Source organism: Eurytemora carolleeae, unplaced genomic scaffold (assembly GCF_000591075.1).
Source record: "Eurytemora carolleeae unplaced genomic scaffold, Eaff_2.0 scaffold53, whole genome shotgun sequence".
In the NCBI taxonomy this organism is placed as follows: domain Eukaryota; kingdom Metazoa; phylum Arthropoda; class Copepoda; order Calanoida; family Temoridae; genus Eurytemora; species Eurytemora carolleeae.
Window position 1 is genome coordinate 38,867 of NW_019396380.1, and position 24,067 is coordinate 62,933.

Here is a 24,067-nt window from a genome sequence, read left to right on the forward strand (position 1 = left end):
ATTATAATTCAACTTTTTAATTATTGAGTTCGTTTATATTTAGTAAGCAGCAAAATTTTTTGTTCTTTAAAATAAGTAGTGACGTCATATGAGGATTTAGAGTGTTGCTACAATGGTCGTCTTTACCTACATCCAGCGTATCTAACCTTATTATACAATCTTGGAATTAACTTTCCCCTCCTCGCACATCATACCTTTCTCCTTTAGTAAAGGGAGAGTTCAAGATGAATACTGTTTTCTTTAGGAACTGGAAACTCAGAGAGCTGCTTGTAATTTCAAAGCTACCGAGGCAAAGGTAATTTTAATGAAGCTATATTTTGCCCATGTGAATCTTACATGCCATTTGTTTTATTTTGGGGGCCTTATCATATCTTCTATAAAGCCAAAAATATCTGAAATGTTTAGGAGATTAAAAAGATGCTTAAGCCTCCTCTGTTTAAAAAGATACCTTAATTATTCTTTATTAGACAAAGGCTTAGAGGGTACTATTTAAACCGAACATTCGACTCAATGCAATAATGGCAATGCCCAATTCACAACGGTACCCTTAAAAGCTTTGTCTGAATTATAATAGATATCAATGTTAATAATTTTGAAAACCATTAAAACACTAGAAAAAAAAAACGAAAATATTTTCATCATAAAGAAAGCTTTAAGGGTACCGTTGTGAATCAGACTTTGGCATCTTTGCATGGAGGGTCACTTAAAATTAAGCTTACAGTCCCTTTAAAGCAGATTTTTGGGTAGACTCTTCGAAGCAAAAAATTAAATGAAAATAGATATCTTATTTATCCTTGATCAGACAAAGGTTTAAAGGCTAACATTGTGAACCTAACCATACAAATAATTTGATCGCCTTTTACAGCAGATTTTTTAAAATCCGGAATGTTAAAAAATCTAAAAATTAAGCTTACATATTGTTTAGGTGTTAAGTAAGGCCCCGTTTGTTCCTAAACCGTCGGAGAAACCTTTAGCAGAGATCTCAAATTTTACTCTGCATACAGATAGGTACTAAATTCATACATTTTATTAATTTTCATAAGTTTTATGTATAATGTACATTTACACAGATTTTTAGACGGTTTTATTCATTTTTCATCTTTCATCTTTGCAATTTTAAGAAATATATTTAATTTTTATCATTTTTTTTATTTTAGATTTAGGTATTTTTTTCATTCATGCATGGAGGGGGGGGGGTGTCCAGGTTTGGTCCCCTCCCTTCAGGAAGTTTTATTCATTAAAATTAAAATGATAAGTATAAAAATTATAAACCTTTTGCTGGAAAAAAATATTATTTTTCATCAGGGGGGGGGGGTGTCCAGGTTTGGTCCCCTCCCTTCAGGAAGTTTTATTCATTAAAATTAAAATGATAAGTATAAAAATTATAAACCTTTTGCTGGAAAAAAATATTATTTTTCATCAGAATTTCGTGCTTTTCTCAGGAGAGCTGAGGAGAGGGGACAGTTTGAAATGGAGAAAAAAAAGAAAGAAGTTGATCTAGAGGAGGCGAAGAGGAACAGAGAGGAGAGGAAGAAACGAGAAGAGGAAGAAGAGGTGGGAAATTGAAGAGATAAAATTTAAATAACAACAGGGTGACCCATAAATTATGACAATTTGTATGCAGATATTTTTCAGTCACTTTTAAGAATTTTTACAATCTGTAAAAAGATTTGGGCAACTGTAATATGAACGTTTGGCTATATAAAATCTGCAACATTTATTACAGAAAAAAATCCAAAAGTTTTCCCATACACCAGTATTTTGATAAAACCCTTCACGTGCGCACCATTCTTTGGGTAGGCGGGTCAGCTAAAACTAATTTTGCAGGAAGATAGCCAAGGTCAAGAGCTACATTGTTCAGAAAATTTGTCAATACATTTTTTCGTTAATGAGTTGTAACTCTTCAAAGTCAGCGCGGCTGAAATACTTTTCTAAACATAAAATTTAAACACCTGTGCAAAGAAAAATAAGGGAATCAAGTTATAAAACAAAACTTTCATAAAATAAATGTAACCAACATGTGTGTCTATAACTATGACCTAGAAATTGTCAGCGTTAATGGAACACCTTTTAGAAAGTCGAAATAAACTATAAATCAAAAGAATAAATTAGGCTCTCTCTTAATAGTTTAACCTTTCTTGTGGCTTATCTGTCAGTTTGTCTAGCTCGTACATTTTTAAGTAATATCAACATAGAAAATTTTGGTATATTACCTTTTTCCTATTGTTAGCCTGTTTTAAGGGAATTTCCTTAATTATGAATGATGACAGGCTTTAAACGAGGGAGGGAGTCCAGAGTTCCTCAAATAGTAATCACCGCCACCCAAATCTGTTTTGCGGCAAGCGCGCTCCTCAATTGGTAAGCTCCACCACCTCAAATAGTAATCAGCCCAAAAAGGTGGTGTATTTTTCGACCTACACATATCCGCTTTACTCCACTTCTGACCTACGCCAAATCCGCTATACAACACATCCGACCTACTAGCACAACACTAAGTGCTAGAAATATATTACGTTTTTTAGTTTCAAGTTTCGCTTTAAGAATGTTTGCGGCATTTTCCTCTGAATGTTGTTTTAAACTCCTTACATAGAGAGGAAACTTTAACCCATTATTAGTGGACTAAATACTTCATTTTCAGTAGTGGGTGTGATGAGACTTATTTTTCAGAATTTTATGTTCTTTCTATGCATATAATTAGTTTTGTTGTAGATGTTGAACTCGAGTAGGCGAATACAAAAAAAAAATCTGAACACTGTAAAGGTTTCATGAAAATATCTTTTAGATGTCGAAAATTGTATTAAAAGTGCATTAAATTCAAATCACAGAAAACAAAATTTTACGGTGATTACTAATTGAGGTGGTGGAGATTACCAATTGAGGAGCGCGCTTGCCGCAAAACAGATCTGGGTGGCGGTGATTTTTTATGTGAAATATTTTCGGGGGAAAAATTCCGCGAAAAATATAAGAGCTGCAACAACTAATGGCGATAAAAAACTTGTGGAATTTTCTGTTCTGATAGCTCAATATTTGAAGTTTTATTATGTCATATTAATAATTTCTCTTCCTTTAAATAAATAAATGCATGAAGAGAATTTGATTTCTCTAACTATCATTTTAAGTTTCTGTCCGTCCACATACGTTCACCCATGACAATGAGCCAGCCAACTACTGGAAAGAATCTTTTAAATGGACCAATCAATTTTCGCTTTATTTTGCATTGTTTTTTTATGCGAAATCTTCGCATTAATATTTTCCCGAAATTTTCGCATTATATTTTTTCGCGAAACTTTCGCATTTTTCGCGGAACAGATTGCGAAGCGAAAATTTTTGCATTTTTCGGGAGTGAATAAATGGATTTTTCCTTTTCGATGCTAAACCTAATGTCGAGTTTAAAAAGTATATAAAGAGAAGCCTTTTTAGCTGACTGCTTCTATTTGTTTCCATTTATTGTGTATCCATACTGTTTAAAAATTGTAATCGAAAGTCGTGTTCAATCCGTCTACCACCGTATGTTAGCTGATAACTTTGACGTCTGGCAGATGAAAGTTAAAATTAACTCATTTTTTTATTTAGATTGCCCGACTTAGAAAACAGGCTGTTCACAAAGCTCAGCCCATCCGAGGTAGAGACTTGAGAGTTTATCATTTATACTAGATTTTTATATTTTAAGCGTGATTTTGATACACGTTAAAAGATATTATGCTCTAAAGAGATTTTTTTGCATTAAAAAATAGTTTTGAACACTTATTTATAAACTTTGTGCACGTTAAAAAGGGATTTTTTGAACATATAAAGAAAATATTAATAGGAAAAAAATATAGCAGAATACTTTGTTTGTTTAATTTATTTTCCTAAAAAAAATTTCTAGATTATAAACTAGTTGAATTGCTCGGCGTTGCCTGTGGAATTTTTAAAATCAAATTTTTCCCTCCCTATGTTTCCCCCAGAGGACCTGTTGGTTCCCTCAAAAAATATTAGCCAATTTGGTCCAGCTGATTTTGTTTGTATGTATATATTAATATATGTTGGCTTTAGCTGGCCAAGCGGCTGAACCAAATTGGCTGAACTTTTTGAGGGAACCCTTGAGTAGGCTAAAAAATTCAAGCTTTTAAAAAATGAAATAAAAGTATCTCTTAAATTTCACTGGTTACGCCGGGCTTCAGCTAGTATAGAATTAACTCTTGTAGTATTTTATTAAATTGTTCAGGATATAAACCTGTGGAGATCCGGCCCTCTGACCGACCTCTCACCCTACCTGTGTCTCCTCGCCTGTCGGTCAGGTCAGCACACATATTTAAATAATTTTAGGGATATTCATTTTCAAGAAATTTAAGTAAAATATTCTTTTTAAGTAATATCAACATNTTGGATACTGACACCCAAAAATTGGATATTTGCATCTGGTGGGTAAAATAATTTTATTGATAGATGATATAATTTTAACAAAAATAGGATGTCCCTGAAAGTTTTATTTTTGATTTTAATGTTAACTATTTTAGGAGTAAGAATAATTCAACCTTCAACCGAACATCTCAAAGTCAGGACTGAGTCTAGCGTAGAGACAGATTTGGAGATATTTTTACGTTTTTATAACTTTCAACGATATACATTTATTTATCTGCTGTGCACTGAACACTTTACATCACTGTCTTGTAAAAAGTATTAGTAAAAGTATATTTTTCTTACTCGTCTTTAAACTGTTATCTAACATTTTTCCAAACCCTGTTCAAATTTAGCTTTTGTTTTTTAGTAGTTTAATTTCTTAGAACTTTTCTTTTGACCTAAGCATAAAAAGGGGCGTGACTACTATGACTGTACATCACAGTGTGTAGTGTGCACCAAATAATATTTTAATGATAGGATTCAATATTATTTTCTCAGTTTTGACTGTACATCACAGTGTGCAGTGTGCACCAAATAATATTTTAATGATAGGATTCAATATAAGGGGTCCAGTGGGATTAAATTTTCTTAACAAATAAATAATAAAGGACAGCATGATTGTTTTGAAGTGCTTTGGTTTTGGTAACTGTTAGAGACAGGGTTTATATTTTCTATTTTCATTATCCTTGTTAAATAAATATTAAGATTTATTGTGGAGTGAGGCAGAAAATATACAACCCTGATATTTGTATGATGACAATTTATAAATTTTATTGTGATAACTGATTAAGAAACAATGACTAGTAAATCTTCTCTACTAACATTAGATTGTAAAGTAAAGAGGTATTGAATAAAATTATTTCAATAGTTATATTTTTTAACTAGTTTGGGAACCCAGCGCTGCCCGTGCCCAGGTTATTAAAAGTTACAGCCTTCGTTTACCCGCACTTGAACGGTTTTACCTGGAAACTAAATTTTCTCTCAAAGTCGATCCACTAAACTTAGAATCTCAAAACCAAGCTAATACCATTCCGGTGGATCTACCAAAATCCCCAACCACGACTTGAGGCAAATCAGTCCAGGGGTTCCTGAGTTATGATTGGACAAACAAGCATACAGAGATTACAACTTTATGTACATAGATGATGTAATTGTTAACGGTAAGAAATCATAATACTGGGCTAGAAAACGATCAAGACAGAATTTCCTCTAACATTACAGGGGTAGTTCCAAAACTAACGCTTGGCCCATTTCTAACACTGAAAGTTAGAAATGGGCACAAATTTGAAGACTGGGTTTTTGGGATCCTTGCCCATATCCAGAGTAAAAGAAAATAAAAACTATAACCAACATTTTATTAAACATGACGAGAACAAAAATTCCCAATTTTAAACTTTTTTAAAATCTAAGTTATAATATGAGTTCTGATTATGTCAGTATTTCCATTTTCGAACATATCCTGAATTTGAAACATTGTCGCATTTTCGAGACAAAACATACTTTCCTGTTTTGAGTATAATCCACTTTTCAGAACAAAGCTCACTTTCATAACTTACAAAATAAATGACTGAAAGTAAAAATTATCTTTTGAAGAATAAATTAACTTTTGAATTATTTCTAGAATCTAAGTTTCCACATTTTATCTGTTAAATTAGAGAATATCGATGATTTATTTTCAAGCATTTAAACAAACAGTTTACCGCAGTTCAATCAATATTGTAAGGACAAATGATATTAATATTTTGATTTCTCAATGCTGTAAAGATATATAAATTATAAAAGAACTGTTTGTTTTTTATTTTCTATTTTGATTATATTTTACCTTGTCAAAAAATCTTGTTTTGTTTCATAAGTGCGTAAATACTTAAAAATTGGCATTGATATGAAATCAGGTAATTGTCCCAAAACCAGGATATGCTCCGAAAACGCGACATAAGCTGAAATGTTCGAAAATGAAATCAAGAATCATCAAAAACTTATTCTCACACCTTATTTTTAGTTTAAAATTGACATTTTATTGTTTCAATATATAGTTGTAGCCATTTTTTATAAATACATGGTGTAATTTTGTTCTACTCGTCTTGGATTTAAAGATGTATATTCTTGAAAAAGATTACTTTGCAGATTTGGCCCATTTCTTACACTCGGTGTTAGAAATGGGCCATGTGTTAGTTTTGGAACTAATTTCCCCTGCATTAAGGGTGAAACTGTTTCATCGAAAATATAGAATCCTGTTCACAGTAGCAAATAAGAAGCAATATTCATAAAAGAAAAATAAATAGAAAATCATTTCACATTTGATCAAAAAAAGATGTTCAAAGCATTTTGATTCGGGTTTTTAAAAGCTGATTTTTATAAATGTTTTGTTTCAATATTTTCCAAAGATTCGTTTTAGGCATAATAACTTATCAAGATGTTTTTACGATATTAACGTTTCTAAATTCATTTACTCAACAAGCAAAACTCCGTAAAATTGAAAAAAGAATTAATTCTCAAATCAAAAACTAATGGTCTGGTAGAAGGTGGATTAGAGCATTTTTAACAAAAAAAGTTCCAAATGGTTTCACCCTTTCAATCATAATTTAACCATTTAACGATGTATTTTTCTCCATATCTTAAATATTTCATTACACAATAATACACAATTGTTCTTATTTTTTATGCAGAGCTTCTTCATGGCATGAGATTACAATATACACATGACGGGCTTCTTTATCTGATATAAACAATACTAAAGAAAATTATCTTAAAACCTGTAAAAATAGTTTTTAAAAACTCTATTTTACAAATCCGCAATTCTCATGCCAACAATCTTTCAGTTATAACATGTAAAAAAATATAATTTTTAAAAATAATTTAGAATTTTAAACAAGGATTAGAAAGCAAATGCTTGTAGTTTCAATCTTTATTATGAATTATCAAAATATATTGTATCCCCCCCCCCCCCTGCTAATTGTTTTTTAAATATCCCCCTGGTCGCGCACTTAAAAGTGATTTTTCTCTGAAATATCACAATTCGTTAAGTAAAAGAAGAACTAGGAATGCAGTAGGTTTAAATTCAGAGTTTACATACAGAGAGCGTCCCATATAATATTGGATTATCTCTCCAAGCTTTAGCGCTAATATACGTACATAATACTCGAAAAACCTGTTGTGATCTGCAAAACATAATTTACATTAGCCTTATACATTTTTTTTTAATTTCTGATTAGTCCCTCATATCTGAATTTATAGCTGTAATCGATCTAATATGATGTGAGACACCCTGTATGTATGTATTATAAAGATGTCCTGCGCGCAAGGAACCACGCATTCCAAATTTCCAAATGACAGTGTAAACACCTTTAAACATTATTATCTTATAAATTGAGAAAAACTAAAATATTTAAAATTTTGCTATTCAACGGATAAACTTGCCTCTGTCATGCATAAGTTTTCACAAAAAAACTAGCTTCGAGGTCGCAAAGTTGTACCAATAATGTCGCTTAAAATTTACCATCTCTCTCTTTCTGATTCAACGTAATGTAAGTTATTTTAGCACTGTGCTAAACCCCTATTTCCGGGGTTTTCTTCCGAAGATCTTGTTGATTTAACAAGAAGATAAGTTCAAATTATATATCAAAAATATTTTTAGAAATAATACTAACATAACAATACTGCACAAAATACATGACATCACTTGTATAACGCTTTCAATTTGACACAACGTATTAAAGAGTTTTTTTTTCTTGGTGAGAAAAAACAAGTTAAAATACAGAAATAACCAGAAAACAATGAAATAGGAAGACGACATTATATTTTCATTATTCACTTTTGTTGTGTCTAATGCTCATTGTACTTTTTAAACTTGATTCCTTAAGAGTCCCCTTCATATTTCAGCGTTTTGACTATACATCACAGTGTGCAGTGTGCACCAAATAATATTTTAATGATAGGATTCAATATTATTTTCTCAGTTTTGACTGTACATCATAGTGTGCAGTGTACACCAAATAATATTTTAATGAAAGGATTCAATATTATTTTCTCAGTTTTGACTGTACATCACAGTGTGCAGTGTGCACCAAATAATATTTTAATGATAGGATTCAATATTTTTTTCTCAGTTTTGACTGTACATCACAGTGTGCAGTGTACACCAAATAATATTTTAATGATAGGATTCAATATTTTTTTCTCAGTTTGGCTTAAATCCCTTTAAATTAAAGGGACCCTCTATTTACAGTGTTCAATTATAATCATTTCTGCATTGTTTTCCTGTTGCAGAAATGCGCAAGCCATTTTTGCAGAAATTCACAATTTATAATAATTCATTCTTTATTAGACAAGGCTTTTACGGTTAGAGTTCTGAATAGGAAATGCAACCATCCATAAATGAAAGATCCCTTGAAATTACGGTTACATTCCTTTCGCCTTGTTTCTTGATTTCTTTTAACAATTAACCTGTTAATCTTTCTATATTAACCTTTAATATTGTATACCTTTAAAATTGTATGTTTAAAGGGTACCTCTGAAATTGTATGCTGTTTAAAGGGTACCTCTGAAATTGTATGCTGTTTAAAGAGTACCTTTGAAATTGTATGTTTAAAGAGTACCTTTGAAATTATATGTTTAAAGAGTACCTTTGAAATTGTATGTTTAAAGAGTACCTTTGAAATTGTATGTTTAAAGCGTACCTTTGAAATTGTATGTTTAAAGAGTACCTTTGAAATTGTATGTTTAAAGGGTACCTTTAAAATTGTATGTTTAAAGAGTACTGTTTAAAGGGTACCTTTAAAATTGTATGTTTTAAGAGTACCTTTGAAATTGTATGTTTTAAGAGTACCTTTGAAATTGTGCTGTTTAAAGAGTACTGTTTAAAGAGTACCTTTGAAATTGTATGTTTAAAGGGTACCTTTGAAATTGTATGTTTAAAGGGTACCTTTGAAATTGTATGTTTAAAGAGTACCTAGTTGTGGATCCGGACTGCCCCTGTGTAAATAGAGGGTTATTTGAAAATACGCCTACAGTCTCTTATTTGGCAAAACAATTTATGTTTTATTTGTGGATAATTTGTAAATATTATATTGAAGAATTAGAAATGAGCTGGCCCTTGAAAGAAGGCATTTACCTGGATGAAAATTATAATCTTTACTATCCTCCAGGTATAGAGTTATATTATGATTTCATAATAATAATAATAATAATTTTATAATAATAATATCATAAATATGTAATATATAATAAAAACTAGACTAGCTAGCTAGACTAGAAGACTAGTTTAGGAACCCAGCATTGACAGATAAATTTCAGCTTTCCTTCAAAAAGAACCCAATTTTTCTGGAAACCAATGATATGATTATTTCAGTGGGTCAGAAACATCTTTAATCGATAAAATCGGCAAGTTTGTTCTTTTTTCAATAGATTAGCATACTGCTTGTATTTTTAATACTTTTCCTAATCAGGTGCATCACATACAGATGGTATTCCAGAGGAGTTGATGAGAGAAATAATTGATCCTCATTGGAGCCAATTCCCCCCTCAGGTTAGAAATATATGGAGCCAAGTCCCCCCTCCTAGGTTAGATATATTGGAGCCAAGTCCCCCTTCCTAGGTTAGATATTTTGGAGCCAAGTCCTCCTCCTAGGTTAGATATTTTGGAGCCAAGTCCTCCTCCTAGGTTAAATATATTGAAGCCAAGTCCCCCCTCCTAGGTTAGATATATTGGAGCCAAGTCCCCCTCCTAGGTTAGATATATTGGAGCCAAGTCCCCCTCCTAGGTTAGATATATTGGAGCCAAGTCCCCCCTCTTAGGTTAGATATATTGGAGCCAAGTCCCCCTCCTAGGTTAGATATATTGGAGCCAACTCAAATCTCCGGTAATAAATATTGGAGCCAATTTCCCCATTTTATGTAGGAAATATTGGAGCCTTGCGATGTGTTCTCTGTTTGTTTAGGTTCCCTTGTATTCCCATGGTCTGGGTATAATCTGTTTGTTTAGAATCCCTTGTATTCCCATGGTCTGGGTTTAATCTGTTTGTTTAGAATCCCTTGTATTCCCATGGTCTGGGTTTAATCTGTTTGTTTAGAATCCCTTGTATTGGTCTGGGTATAATCTGTTTGTTTAGAATCCCTTGTACTCCCATGGTCTGGGTATAATCTGTTTGTCTAGAATCCCTTGTATTCCCATGGTCTGGGTATAATCTGTTTGTTTAGAATCCCTTGTAATTCCATGGTCTGGGTTTAATCTGTTTGTTTAGAATCCCTTGTTTTCCCATGGTCTGGGTATAATCTGTTTGTTTGGAATCCCTTGTACTCCCATGGTCTGGGTATAATTTGTTTGTCTAGAATTCCTTGTATTCCCATGATCTGGGTATAATCTGTTTGTTTAGAATCCCTTGTATTCCCATGGTCTGGGGATAATCTACGCTTTACTCTTTCTTATCAGTCTACCAGGGCACATTACTGTCGTTTATGTTTTTTTAAAGGTAAAAAATACTTTTTTAAAGTCATTTTCTCCGCATTTTCTTCACCAAAATAACCATTTTTTCTTAATTAAAAATCTTCTTGACCCTGTATATTTTCAAATTGTTATTTCTTCTAAATATATGTCTAATCAAAGTTTGAAATATCTAAAGTTTATATCTTTAAGCTAAAGATATAAAATAGGGAATAAAATATTAGAGTTGGATTTTTTGATTTAATTGTAATAAAACCACACTATAAATACTAGCTATTTAAACATCAAAAATCTAAAAAGTTCAAATTGATTTGGAACAATGGAAACTGTCCTTCTTGAAATTTCTAAAATGTGGTCGGCCATTCTCGAAATTGAGGTATATAAAAAAAACCGTGACCCTATCGTAGGAAGCTCACAATATAGGTATATTTTTTATGCAATTTGCCATTTACAGTTAGGCCCATTAAGTTGTGGAATAAGAACAGGGCTATTTACAAAGAAGACGACTTTCCAATACAAAGAAGACGACTATTAATACAAAGAAGAAGTTTTTTATTACAAAAAAGACGACTTTCCTTTTTTACGTTCTGACTTAAAATAGGCTTTTTTCTATTTAATTGACATTTTCTATTTGCTTTCATGTTTTATCCAAAGTAGGGGTTTTGAACGTCGAATTTGCGCTCAAACTCGGGATTTACAAATCTTTAAAAAGTTTAATATGTCTCAAAATGAATCCGAAAGAAGTTTTCCACAGTACTGCATACTCAGTTCAACTACCTTACATAGCCGGTCACTCCCTTTAAGTCTGACAGTCGTCTTTCTATTCCACAGTTATATGGGTACGAAAAAAATACAATAATTTAGATTTAAGTTGTTTAAAAATTAGCCGAAATATGATGAAATATGTACGAACAAGAAGAAAATGGAGAACAAGAAATATCAAAATATTTGCATCCATGTTATTATATAATTATTTATAGAATATTGTTAAATTTAGAATTTAAAAATAAATCTTTAATATTTAATATTAAATATTGTTTCAGAATAAGGAGGTGAGGGCTCCACAAAATCTTTATTTCTTTAGCCTGGCGTGCTCTGATCTAGGATTTATGTTTTTTGAGGTAAAAATTTCACATTTTTGGTGAATGGATCTTTTTTGTACTTTATCATATTTATGACACAAAATATCCTTTGTTTCAAATACTTAAAATTGAGACTTTCAATTATAAATATACAAAAGGAAGCATTATACTTTAAATTGAGACTTGTTCTAAAATATCAAAATGTTTTAAAAAATTGATTTTATAACTAAACTGTTTGAGAGCCCAGCTTCGCCTGAAAACTAATTTTTCCTACAACCCACTCAAATTAAGAACATTTCCCTTGTTCTGACGAGTTCTTCAATCTAAATTTATTTATTTATTTATTTTTATTTTTTCAGTGTCTTCCCGTGATCGTGAATATATTTGTTCAACGGTATTGGATGTACGGAGTTCTAGGTATCTATAAATATATTTTCCTCTGTTTGTTTCTTTCAAATAAACGTTGATACGGCTGAACCGATCAAGCTCACCGTGGTTGAGACAACTCACATGACCCCAGTATAGGTTTACGGAAAGTTATAAAATGTTGCCTGGAAAAAAATCGTATTTTATAAATTTTGAAACTGCACCAATTTAAGATAAATAATCTGCGAAAATTTATTAAAAAACTTCAATTATCAGTTTAAAGATGATACTTTTCCTTGTAAAACGTTAAAAATAAAATTTTCAGAACGATTCATGAAAAGAATTTGCGTATATGAATGCCAATTGATAGAAAAATTTTGATTGAGTAGAAAAGGAATTGAGTCTTTGTCACAAACTCTGATTTTCTAATCGCTATATCTTAACAACCCTAGATATTTCAAGCTATGGATTTGATTAAATCAAATAATCTAAGAGTTTGAAATATCAAAGGTTTACATTTTCAGGTTGCAAAATTTTAGTTAGTGGCAAAAACTCAATTCCTTTGTTCAAGGTTGTCGATTATATGCCTGTGCTGGGGCAATTTTTGGAACAACTTCTATGCTTATTGTAGCAGTTATAGGTAACTTGAAATCAGAATAAACGAAAATGTATCAAAAAGTCTAATTCTAAATTTATTGCCTAAAGGGAATGTAAGCGGCGTTATCTGATCAATAATTTGGAAGATCTGTCCCTTTTCTTTGCTTCAAAGTGGCCAATTCTGATAATTTCTATGTTTTCGTGCAATAGAAATGCAACTCACTTCACCTTGTACAGAAACCACAATCGTCAGTAATCAGTTTTCAAAATTATAAAAATACACAGTCAGATTACGTATGAATTAAGATTAAAAAAAACAATAGGTTGATATTACTTTTTATTTTTTTTTACCTAGTGTTACAAAAGTAACTTAATTTTATCTTTTATTAGTTTAAATTTAGAGTTATTTTTCTGACTTTTTATTACAAAAATTATTATCATTTTAACCATTTCTCATTTTTAGCTTTTTTTACTCACTTTAACAAAAGTTACCTTATCATATGTTTAAAGGTTTAAAATTATTTATTTTTCTGACTTTTTATACAAAATATTATTATTATTTTGACTATTTTTCAGCCTATGACCGATACAGGGTTGTTACAAAAGGTTGCACAGCCAAGAGACTGACTTTTAGCCAGGTATTGTATGGGTATTGTTTAGAAGTTTAAAGCCATTGTAAACTAAATTTCAAATAATAATTTTGACCTGTAAATTTTATCGTTTCATAAAGTCTTATTGGATTAGATTATCGAAGCCATGATTTTTTGTTGTGAATTGCGGAAGCATTGATCTCCATCTTCTCATCTTATGCAACACTTCGGATAAATTTAATTTTTCTTCTTTATCCCGTGGTGGTCATACCTAACAGTAGATATGGGCATCGTTTTGAAGAACGAACGAAATTTTTGAGAACGAACGAAATTTTTGAGAACGAACGAAATCTTTCGTGGAAAAGGGTTCATTCAGAAAAACGAACAATGGAAGAACGAAATGGATCGTCCAGATAAATGGAAAATTATCGTTATTATCGTTATTTAAAAACGAACAAAAAAAAAGAACGGAAAATTTAAGTGAATAATTTCTAACTTAACGATTTCTATTATATTATTGATAAACGATCACTAAAATGAGGTTACAAAGAGGCGACATACAGGGTGTCCCACGAAACATTATAGTTGGTAAATAGTTTAAAATGTCTTCTTCTATAATTTGTTCAATTTGTCTTCTTCTATAATTTGAGACCAAAAAGTATAAAAAAATATTATATGGCAGTCCAATTATGATAAAATTGATTTCAAGGTAATATATATTTAAGTGAAAGGTTTTTTTAACGAAATAAACTGCAAAAAGTGTTTGATATATAATACAGCATATGGAAGACGACATTTAAAATTCTTCATCAACTCTCATGCTTCGTGGGACACCCTGTATATTTCAAAACAAATTGATATCCGATACTGAACTATAACTACATAATACAGAGTGTTTGGTGCATGTTTATACCAATGAATTATCAGGCTCTAAAATTGTATTATATTACATCACCATTTTAGAAACCGATATCCTATTGATACAGGGTGTTTCAAGAAACAAGACATTCGAAAGACGACTTGAATGTCGTTTTTGATAAATTTTATTGCATTTATTTATCAACCTAATTTTAGATGTAAAATTCTAGAGATAATAATCGCAAAATAGTCCAAAATGTGGTCTGCCTTTTTTGTACTTTAAATATTATCCGAGATATTAAGAATTTTGTCTAGATTTCGAAATTTTAGGTTTATTTAAAAAAAATTTAAATCTGGACAAAATTCTTAATATCTTCAGGTAACCCGGAACTGTTCTGTTTACAAAATGCATGAAATAGATAAAAATTATATATTGATTCGAAAATCAAAGTTGATAGATTTTGTATAAGACGTAAACCATGAAGTTTTTAGATTAAGTTAGATTTCTTACTGCGATAATTCTGGTTCACGTACATTTTTCTTCTAGAAAGAAGATTACTGAATATTTTAATAATTGGCCGGGTTTCTGTAGAAATATTTGCCTCTCGTAACATAAATTAAAGCCAAAATGCACAAAATAAAAAGCAGACCACATTTTGTAAATGCCAGGACTAGGATAACTTTGCGATTGTTGTTTCAAGAACATTAAGCATGTTAAATCAGGTTGAAGATTGAATGTCACTAATAATTTTCCAAATCTAAGACGACTTTCAAGTCGTCTTGCTACTATCATGTTTCCTGGGACACCCTGTATATAAAAATAAGTTGACCACTGTAGTATATATTTATTTCAGGCATTTTTAAATGTTTTGTTGTGTTGGGTTTACTCAATAGCAGTCTCGGTTCCTCCTTTCTTTGGCTGGGGAGCTTATAAAGCAGAGGGACTGCTTAATACTTGCAGCTACGATTATATTGCAAGAGTAAGATTTTTTTTTTAAAGTTCAACAGAATGGTTTGAAAAAAAAATTCATATTTTTTTCAAGAAACTAAATTTTTGCCACCAACTCAAAATTTATAAACTCTATGTCATTCCAATTTGATTGTATAAACCTTTGATATTTCAAACTTAGATTGTTTAATCTAACAATATTCAAAGTTTAAAACCTCAAAAGTTTACTCAGATCTGTAAAGATCTAGAGATTATAAAATCAGAGTTTGCGACAACAAGAACTCAGTTACTTTGGAACATCGGGGATTTCCATAATTTTAGATGATATAAAATATCTATTTAAAAGTTCATCATTCCTTAATTTCGCAACCTTAATTATTCAAACGTTTTGGGTTCAGAGATATATATGCAATAACGACCCAAAAACGATTTAAAAACGATGCAGAAACGAACGCGATGTAACGATCGTTATCAATCGTTTATTTTTTATTTAAAGGGACTGTAAAGGAAAAATGAAAGGGGGTATAGGCTGAAAGCTAATCACTTTAGCTCTTGATCGCGACCCATGAAAGTTTTATCTGATGTTCCTGTCTCGAGAAATTGATATAAAACTGTGTTAAAATTAAACGAAAGTTCATATATGTAAAATTTAGAAAATCTTAAACTTAAATCACGTGACCAGAACTATCACCAATAACAGAGCAGTATACTGGTCACGTGTCTCCGCCTGTATCACGTGACCACTTTACTGCACTGCCATTGGTGGAACTTCTGGTCAAGTAACACGGAAGTATAAATAATATTATGAATTAAATCTATTAAAAATAGAAATAACAAACATAAAATTAGAATTGGAGTAAACCTAAGTTACAATTAGCTTTCTCTGGGATATCATAGATTTTAGATTGGTTGCATATTTGCTGAATTTTATTTATTTAAACCCTCTACTTTTATACAAAATTGTATATATATTAATTTTCGTATAAATTTGACACAGCTGTATATCAATTTCTCGAGATAGGAACATCAGATGCAACTTTCATGGGTCGCGATCGAGAGCTAAAGTGATTAGCTTTCAGTTTATACCCCCTTTCATTTTCCCTTTACAGTCCCTTTAAGGAAAGAAATATTGCAGAGTTCAACAAAAGCTACTTTTAAAAGTTTCATAAATAAAAAAGGTCCAAAACGATTAATATCTGTAAAGGACTTTAACCGAATGTCCTTCATGGTCCACGCGTTCCTCTTCAACTACTTCATCCCCCTCATCTTCGTCATCTTCTTCTACTACAAGGTAATTCTCCATATCAATATCATTGATCAGATACGTTTATACGGTGGTCGGCGTTTAATATTGAGACAAATAATTTTTCAAATTACAAGTTTACAAGAAAACATAGAGAAGCCATGTTAATTGGCAATTTCTCTTTGTTTAAACATGGTTAAGCGTTAGTCTGCTGTTTGAAAGCTAGGTTGAAATCCAAATCAAGATAGAAAGTCGTCTTTATTATATTAATATATACACCTACGACTGTTATAAACTGCTGGTGTACTGTGAACTTCCCACCCATCTTTAGTTAAATATTTTAGTTTTTTGTTGCCATGCATCTATCTACAAAAACTGTGATGCGTTTATTCATTTTAAATAATAAAAACAAAACTTTCATATTTTTCTGTTTAAATTGACGGATTTCCGACAAATTATCAAATTTAACCTATCTTGATTCCAAATCTAAACCACATTAGCTTTCCAAAAGTCTATTGAGTCACCATAAAAGTGTTTGGCATGGTCGGTTTAGCTGATTTGTCGTTTATTGAACACAAACTCACCAACAGATAGGCAAATATGTAAATACTGTGAGAACCATAAAACTGTGGAACTTGAACACGACATTAAAATAATGATTAAGTGTATTTAATGTTATTTCAAAGTAAATAATTTTACTAGACACATGTTAATTCACTAATTAAGTAAAATGGGTCTGTTAATATTGCACATTTACTGTGTCTCATTCTCGTAGGACTTTTTAGAGTTAAAACTTGATTTTACAAGTCGTCTTCCCAATCCAGAGTATTCTAGTTCTCACTGTATTTACAAATTTGACTTGTCTGTTTGTGTTTGATAAACGTCAAAACAGCTGAATATAAACGTTGCTGAAATAAATACTAGAAAAAGGAGAAAAAGGGAGAAGGAGGGAGAAGCAGGGAGAAGGACGGAGAAGGACGGAGAAGGACGGAGAAGGACAGAGAAGGACGGAGAAGTAGGGAAAAGGAGTTAAAAGGAGGAACAAGGAGGGAGTAGAAGAGAAAAGGAAGGTGAAGAAGGGAAAAGGAGGGAAAAGAAGGGAAAAGGAAGGAGAAAAAGGGAAAAAGAGGGAAAAGGAGGGAAAAGGAGGGTAAAGGAGGGAAAGGGAGGGAAAAGGAGGGAAAAGGAGGGAAAAGGAGGGAAATGGAGGAAAATGGAGGGAAAAGAAGGGAAAAGAAGGGAAAAGGAGGGAAAAGGAGGGAAAAGGAGGGAGAAACTCTGTATTAAAACTTGCTTAACTATAAGCTTGTAGTTGTACCCAATACCCATAACTGCTATAGCGTACTTTTTTTCGGTCAACTCGTAGGATTTTCGATCAAGTGTTATTCTTGCGCGTGAAGTACCTAGTTTTTGATAAAAATGTTCTCTCAGGTGATTGTATCAGCTCATCTGCAGGCTACATCACTAGCGGGGCAGGAACAGGGCGGACAGGAAGATGAGAAGCATATTGATGAAACTAAAGTTATTAAGGTCAATCAATTTTTTCCTGAAATTTATCAAAATGTTAACTAAATCGTGAAAATTCCCGCTTACTTTATTATTTTGCAGGCCTCCATGACAAGTGCGTTAATCTGGTTCTTTGCCTGGACTCCTTATGCAATTACAACCATGGTTCCATTTTTAGGTAAAAAAAAATAATTATTTCATAAGAAAGAATTTTTTATTTCAAAAGATTTAACGATCCAGTTAAATCATATTTGACAGAAATCTTTGGAAGAGGAAGACGACATTTAAACAATCGTTGCAAGTGTAGTTGACATTGTTATAAAGCAAATATTTTTACAAGTAACTTTAAATCAACTTGCTAAGTGAAATGGGTCTGTGTTTCATGTGTATTAAACTATTGAAATCATAAATTGAGACGAACAGTCGTCTTCCTATTCTAGAGTTTTATGGGACTATAACTGTATACTTTTCAGGGGACATGTCGATTGTTACACCCCTGGCTACCCAGCTACCAGCATGCTTTGGTAACATACAGGGTTACTCACAAAACATGAGAATTGAAAATCCTAAAATGTTAAGGTTTAATTGTTCATTTCGATATTTTTCATTTTAAAGGACTGCAAACGTAAATTCGAGAGGCATGTCCGCGGCTGATTCACGACGGTACCCTTTCATGCTCTTTCTGATCAAGATTAAATACATATATCTATGTTTGTTTTGCTTTGAAAATTGATAATTTTCTCTTTAAAGATGACTGTGGCTTTCTGCTCAGTAATAATGGAGAAAAGCTTAAGAAGTAAAATTTGAAGCTGGATTTTCTTCCACATTATTGAAAGTTTAAATGGTACCGCTGTGAATAAGGCCTGCCCCTCTTTGAATAGAGGGTCGCTTAAAATTTCAAAGATCGTTCTTTAACAAATTTGTGCAAATAACAACAAATGAGAAAGCAAACAAATACAGATAAAATTCATCTGCAAGGACCGATGTAATAAAAGAAAAATAGGAGAACTAGTGTTCGTTTCTGTCTCATACATAGTGGATAACTCTGTACATAACTTTAAACATCTCCGTTACGCCCTAGATAACAGTAATCTCTTAAAGGGGCTTGAGCGTATTTTCAAGAGATCTTCCATTTAAAGATGTCATTGCCCAATTCACAATGGTACCCTTAAACTCTTTGTTTGAATAAAAAGTATGAATTATATATTAATTTTTATTATTTTAAAAACTGATTACTTTCAATTGTGGTTCATTTGCGCATTTATACCATTTATACCATGGAGCAAGACATATCGGAATTATAAATACTTTTAACTTTTAAGAAACGACATAGCTTCTATATTATTGATTAGAAAAAGGATTCTAGGGTACCATTGTGAATCGGACATTGCCATCTTTGCATCAAGGGACAAATAAAATTACGCGTATACAATAAAGTGAATTTTCTATTGAGTTTGGGTTTCGGCATTCCCACAGTTTGATTTAACCATGTATCATTTTACAGAATAAAGTATTTTTGTGAGGGAATTGAGAAATATCAAAGAGGTGAAGAATATAAGAGGGGAAAGATTTGTTTATCATATCTTTTTTCTTTAAATAAATGTTTTCCTTATCTAGCGAAGCTGTCTTCCATCTTGAATCCAATGGTTTATGCATTTTCTCATCCCGCCTACAGAAGAGCAATCGCTGCTGAGTGCCCGTGTTTTGGTTTAGGTAAAACCAAATAAACCAAATAGATTCTAGAACAATAGATGGCAACGTAGAATTTGTACACTCTCAGTACAGCTGTATTCTTACGTGACGTGTCAACTTATTTTTTTTGTCTTAAAAAATATTAATAATAGTGATAATTTTAGAACAAAGATCTTACAGTATAATAAGTGCATTTTACGTGTTCTTTATTTTCTGTTTTTACACTTTTTTATTTAATCTTGTAAAACATGCATCAACTAATATGTGAGATAATTTCGTTTTTCTTGTTATATTTGACACTTGTGACGTCGTGTATAATGGATCCATATCTCTGTTAAGTTGCCACCTATTGTTCTTGACTCTATTAGAGCAATACTAGCTCAAGTGCTCGACATTGCCCATGGAATCCGTCAAATTGGTCCAGCCGTTTTAGCATAGCTAGGGCTGAGCTTAAGTTCAAACTTTTTCAAGCCGTTTCATAAGGGTAAGTTAAAATCGGTAAAACAAGCTTTTCCGTTAGCCGTTCGTTCATTAGCGAAGAACTGAATGCTCCGTTCCTTAACGATATTTCAGTTTTTTAGCCATCTCAATATATTTTAGAAATCAACAGTTAAGGATTATTTAATGTAAAAATAGCTGGAAAAAATTGAAGACATCTGCAATCAAAAACATTAAAATACATTTTAAAAAATTATTTACTGTTTCATGCAATTTTAAATTGAAAAATAAGCTACATTTATTATCTTATTAATGGCTTTTTCCGTTCGTCAATGATTTAAAAATTTACAGGTTTTGCCGTTCGTTCACAGAATGTTTCCCAGCGCGCCCCTATAGCTATAGTTTATGATCTTAAAATAAAAAAAAGAATGTTAATTAGATCTTCCACATTATTGATAACATAAAGGTTTCAGAGAATGAAAGTATTTTTATATCCAGTGAGAACCAGAAAACGATGGATTAGGAAGACGACAATAAAGCAATAACAAAGTGTATTTTAATCATTAAGTGAAATGGGTCTGTTTACACTGCTCAATTGGTGTTCATGAGACTTTTAAGTCATAATTTGAGCCTGAAAGTCGTCTTCCTATTCCAGAGTTTTCTGGTACTCATTGTACAATTGTGTTTCAGTCGTGGATGTCAGAGAGAAAGAGAAGACTATTGGTGGAACAATAATGACGAACCTCAACTAGATATTGCTTTTTTCAGATTAAAAAAATTTACTGATAATAAAGTATTTCTGCATGTGTCTTTAAAAACGTTTTTTTGTTCATCAGAGAAACTCCATAATTCATTTTTCAAGTCATTTTTACATAAATACTGTAAAAGGAAAAACGGGACTATAATTTACTGTACAGTGCAGTACACCGGATGAATTATTCCTTTTTGGTGATTTTAATATATCTGCATACATGGCCAGATTTCACTTTCTGGAAATCACTGTGTTCCGAAATTCGGAAATTTGCAACATTCAACTCTGATTGTAAAATAATTAATTTAGTTCCAAACAAATCATTCAGATATTACAAACTTAATAGTCAACGATTATTTTTCGACGCATTCTTCTTATAAAGTTAGTGTTTCATAATATTTCGGATTTTGGTTTTTTAAAATAATATTGCGCTGGCGCTGGATTTTCGAATATTCCTGGAAAATATGAAAATGTCGTCTTCATTATCAAAAATCCTCGAAACAGGAATTAAAGATTTCAAAAGTAACTCTCAGATCATGAAAAATAAAGAAACATCAACTATATAGAAATGCTTCGAAAAATTATCGATGATTATTGGTTGTAATTTCTGAATGATTTCTTTGGAACTAAATTGATTATTTTACGATCAGAGTTGAATGTTGCAACTTTCCGAATTTGTATGGACATTATTGGACGCTACGTTCTTATGAGTCGTTTTTAACAATTTTCTCCAGATAGAAGTAAGATTAGTAGCGATCAAAAGCGCTTTATTTCCGCCGTAAGCCTAAACCCCCTTTCATTCGCGAACACTCTCTTTAATATTAAAGTTAGAAATTGTGAGCAATAAAATACATACTAATTAAAAACCAATAAAATTGTACTAAATGATCCACGTAGGCAAGGAACTCTCATATATCTTTGTTTTCAAAACGAGTGTAATTTAGCTTCTTAGAAAATGCAGTGCACTTTTTATTTTAACAAAAATGTAAGTCCAGAGCTGGGAACTTTAGAATGGAAAAACTTTAATTCTGACTTTTTGATCCGAATATCCACTGTGGAAACTTTTCGTTTTTGTCCTTAATCCACTCTTTTTCTCTCTCCTTGGATATCCGTTAATTGTTTTCTCCAATGAGAATATTTCTGTTCTCTCATTGGTTGCCCGCTTTTCTCTGATTGGCTGCTACAGTTTCTCAGATGATTAAATATCAATTTGAATTTTATCGTTTTTCATACACTTATAAGATAATCTTGCAAGATTATGTTAATCTTGAGATTATCAAAAAGAGAGGATCAAGCATTAATCCCATTATCCACCATTCTAAAGTTTTCAACTCTGAGCTGGTAAATATAAAATGGGATACCTTTAGCTGCCGATTTTTAATTTCTTGCTTAATCCACTCTTTTTTGGATATAGTACAGAAAAATCAAAAACCGGTTTTCAAAATTAGAGATTCTCCGATCGTCTCTGCATATTAATCTTGATTAAATGAGAGAATTCTCCTTTAAATGGCGCGAAAAATTTCAAATTTCCCGGCTTCTGATACGCCAATCTGATTGGTTGAATTTTATACACTTTTTTGGATACAAACAAAAGATTAGGTTAGTCTCGAGATTAAGATAAAGAGAGGATCAAGCATTGATCTCGATATCGCCAATTCTAAAATTCCCGGCTCTGCTAATATAATTTTCTGAGCTGGAGACTCTTAAATTGTGATTATCGAGATCAAGCTTGATTTTGATCTTTTGTTTATCTATAGATTAATTTAATCCTTATTAGATAGCCCGTACAGTGCCAGTCAGATATCCCGGAATACTAAATAGACCAAGGGTGTAATTCACTACATCCTTGGAATAGACAATCATTAGACAGGGAATTTTGCGTTCAACCAATGAAAGAATGGTAATATTCCGTATGTTCAAAATCAATAGAAAAAAATATCCTGCGTAAAATTCAAATGGGCCCATATTGTAGATATCAAGATCATGTGCAGATCGGGATTATGGTTATCCAAACGCGAAAGTTTCCATTTCTGGTTAATCTTTGTTGATACGGACTAAAGAACTGCCCCCCTCCCTTTTTCTGAAGGATCCTTCCTCAAGAAAGTTTAGTGATGCATTAGAGCTATTCATCCTATGACTGTTTTGGTGTAAAATATTGTTGATGTACAGAAAAAATGAATCGTGCTGGAATGTTGAAAAGTAAATTTTAAAAAAATATTAGCCTATACTTCTTCCCAACCTTTCCCTTTTCCAAACCCATTTCCTTCTTCCCAACCCATCCTTCTTCCTAACCTATCCGTTTTCCCAACCCAAATCCTTCTTCCTAACCCATCCTTCTTCCCAACCCATCCTTCTTCCCAACCCATCCTTCTTCCCAACCCATCCTTCTTCCCAACCCATCCTTCTTCCCAACCCACCCTTCTTCCCAACCCACCCTTCTTCCCAACCCATCCGGTTCAATTCCCAACCCATCCCTCTTCCCAACCCATCCTTCTTCCCTACCCATCCTTCTTCCCAATCTATAATTCTTCTCAACCTATACCTTCTTTCCAACTTATCCTTCTTCCCAACCTATTCTTCTGTAATAAATACAGTAATAAACCCCATATTTTGTAAACCTATAAATACCTGTATATATATATATATATATATATTACGTTATAACTTTATCTGTGCCCTAACTACGTTCATTACTTTAACTGCGATTTAATTTCTGAACAAAACATGTACCATAAAACCCAAAATAATTTGATCATTTAAAATTCGGTGATGGGGATGGACCAAAACCTCTGTAGAGTAAAAAAGTAGATGTTAGTTCCACATTTATTGAATATATTTCGGTCTGGGTTGAGCCTCGTCAGTTCTAACGATATAATAACCATCAAAATCGATTTTTGGGTCTGTCAAATGAACACAAGAGAAACGAACTCAGATTATTCCTTAATTAAATCAGATGGACAGGAACCTTTGCTTTATTACGTTTATTACGTTTAGACAAACACTATTTCTCGTGTTCCTCGTGTACAGAGCATAGAGTCTGAGAGCGAGTTGTATCTGAAAAATACATACTAGGAATACAGAGAGTGTTGTATCTGAATTGATACAGACTAAAGTATTATTGGAGAACAATGAGTTTAAGAGTGAGTAGTATCTGAACAATAAACACTAAAGAA

General features: G+C 32.0%; 2 protein-coding genes across 10 annotated transcripts; both read left to right on the plus strand.

The window, feature by feature from the left end:
• Positions 1-235: 235 nt before the first annotated feature.
• LOC111702061 (targeting protein for Xklp2) lies at positions 236-5,250 on the plus strand. 9 transcript variants are annotated; one of them, XR_002765340.1, is made up of 7 exons: positions 236-295; positions 926-1,008; positions 1,443-1,554; positions 3,574-3,622; positions 4,208-4,280; positions 4,500-4,749; positions 5,089-5,250. XR_002765340.1 is itself a non-coding variant. In XM_023473620.1 (6 exons), exons 3-6 carry the CDS (start codon positions 1,471-1,473, stop codon positions 4,546-4,548), a joined length of 255 nt encoding a protein of 84 aa, XP_023329388.1. In that variant the 5' UTR covers positions 236-295; positions 926-1,008; positions 1,443-1,470; the 3' UTR covers positions 4,549-4,811. The 9 variants fall into 9 exon arrangements, 1 of the variants encoding a protein (XP_023329388.1); XR_002765341.1 differs by having other exon boundaries at positions 4,500-4,724; positions 5,013-5,250; XR_002765342.1 differs by having other exon boundaries at positions 4,500-4,699.
• Positions 5,251-9,449: 4,199 nt separating this feature from the next.
• Positions 9,450-20,961, plus strand: LOC111702080 (compound eye opsin BCRH2). The gene is made up of 14 exons (XM_023473645.1): positions 9,450-9,527; positions 9,828-9,907; positions 10,755-10,850; positions 11,866-11,943; positions 12,264-12,321; positions 12,842-12,910; positions 13,444-13,505; positions 15,170-15,295; positions 16,469-16,555; positions 17,939-18,037; positions 18,116-18,191; positions 18,487-18,537; positions 19,631-19,726; positions 20,834-20,961. Exons 1-14 carry the CDS (start codon positions 9,464-9,466, stop codon positions 20,893-20,895), a joined length of 1,104 nt encoding a protein of 367 aa, XP_023329413.1. The 5' UTR covers positions 9,450-9,463; the 3' UTR covers positions 20,896-20,961.
• The last annotated feature ends 3,106 nt before the right edge of the window (positions 20,962-24,067 follow it).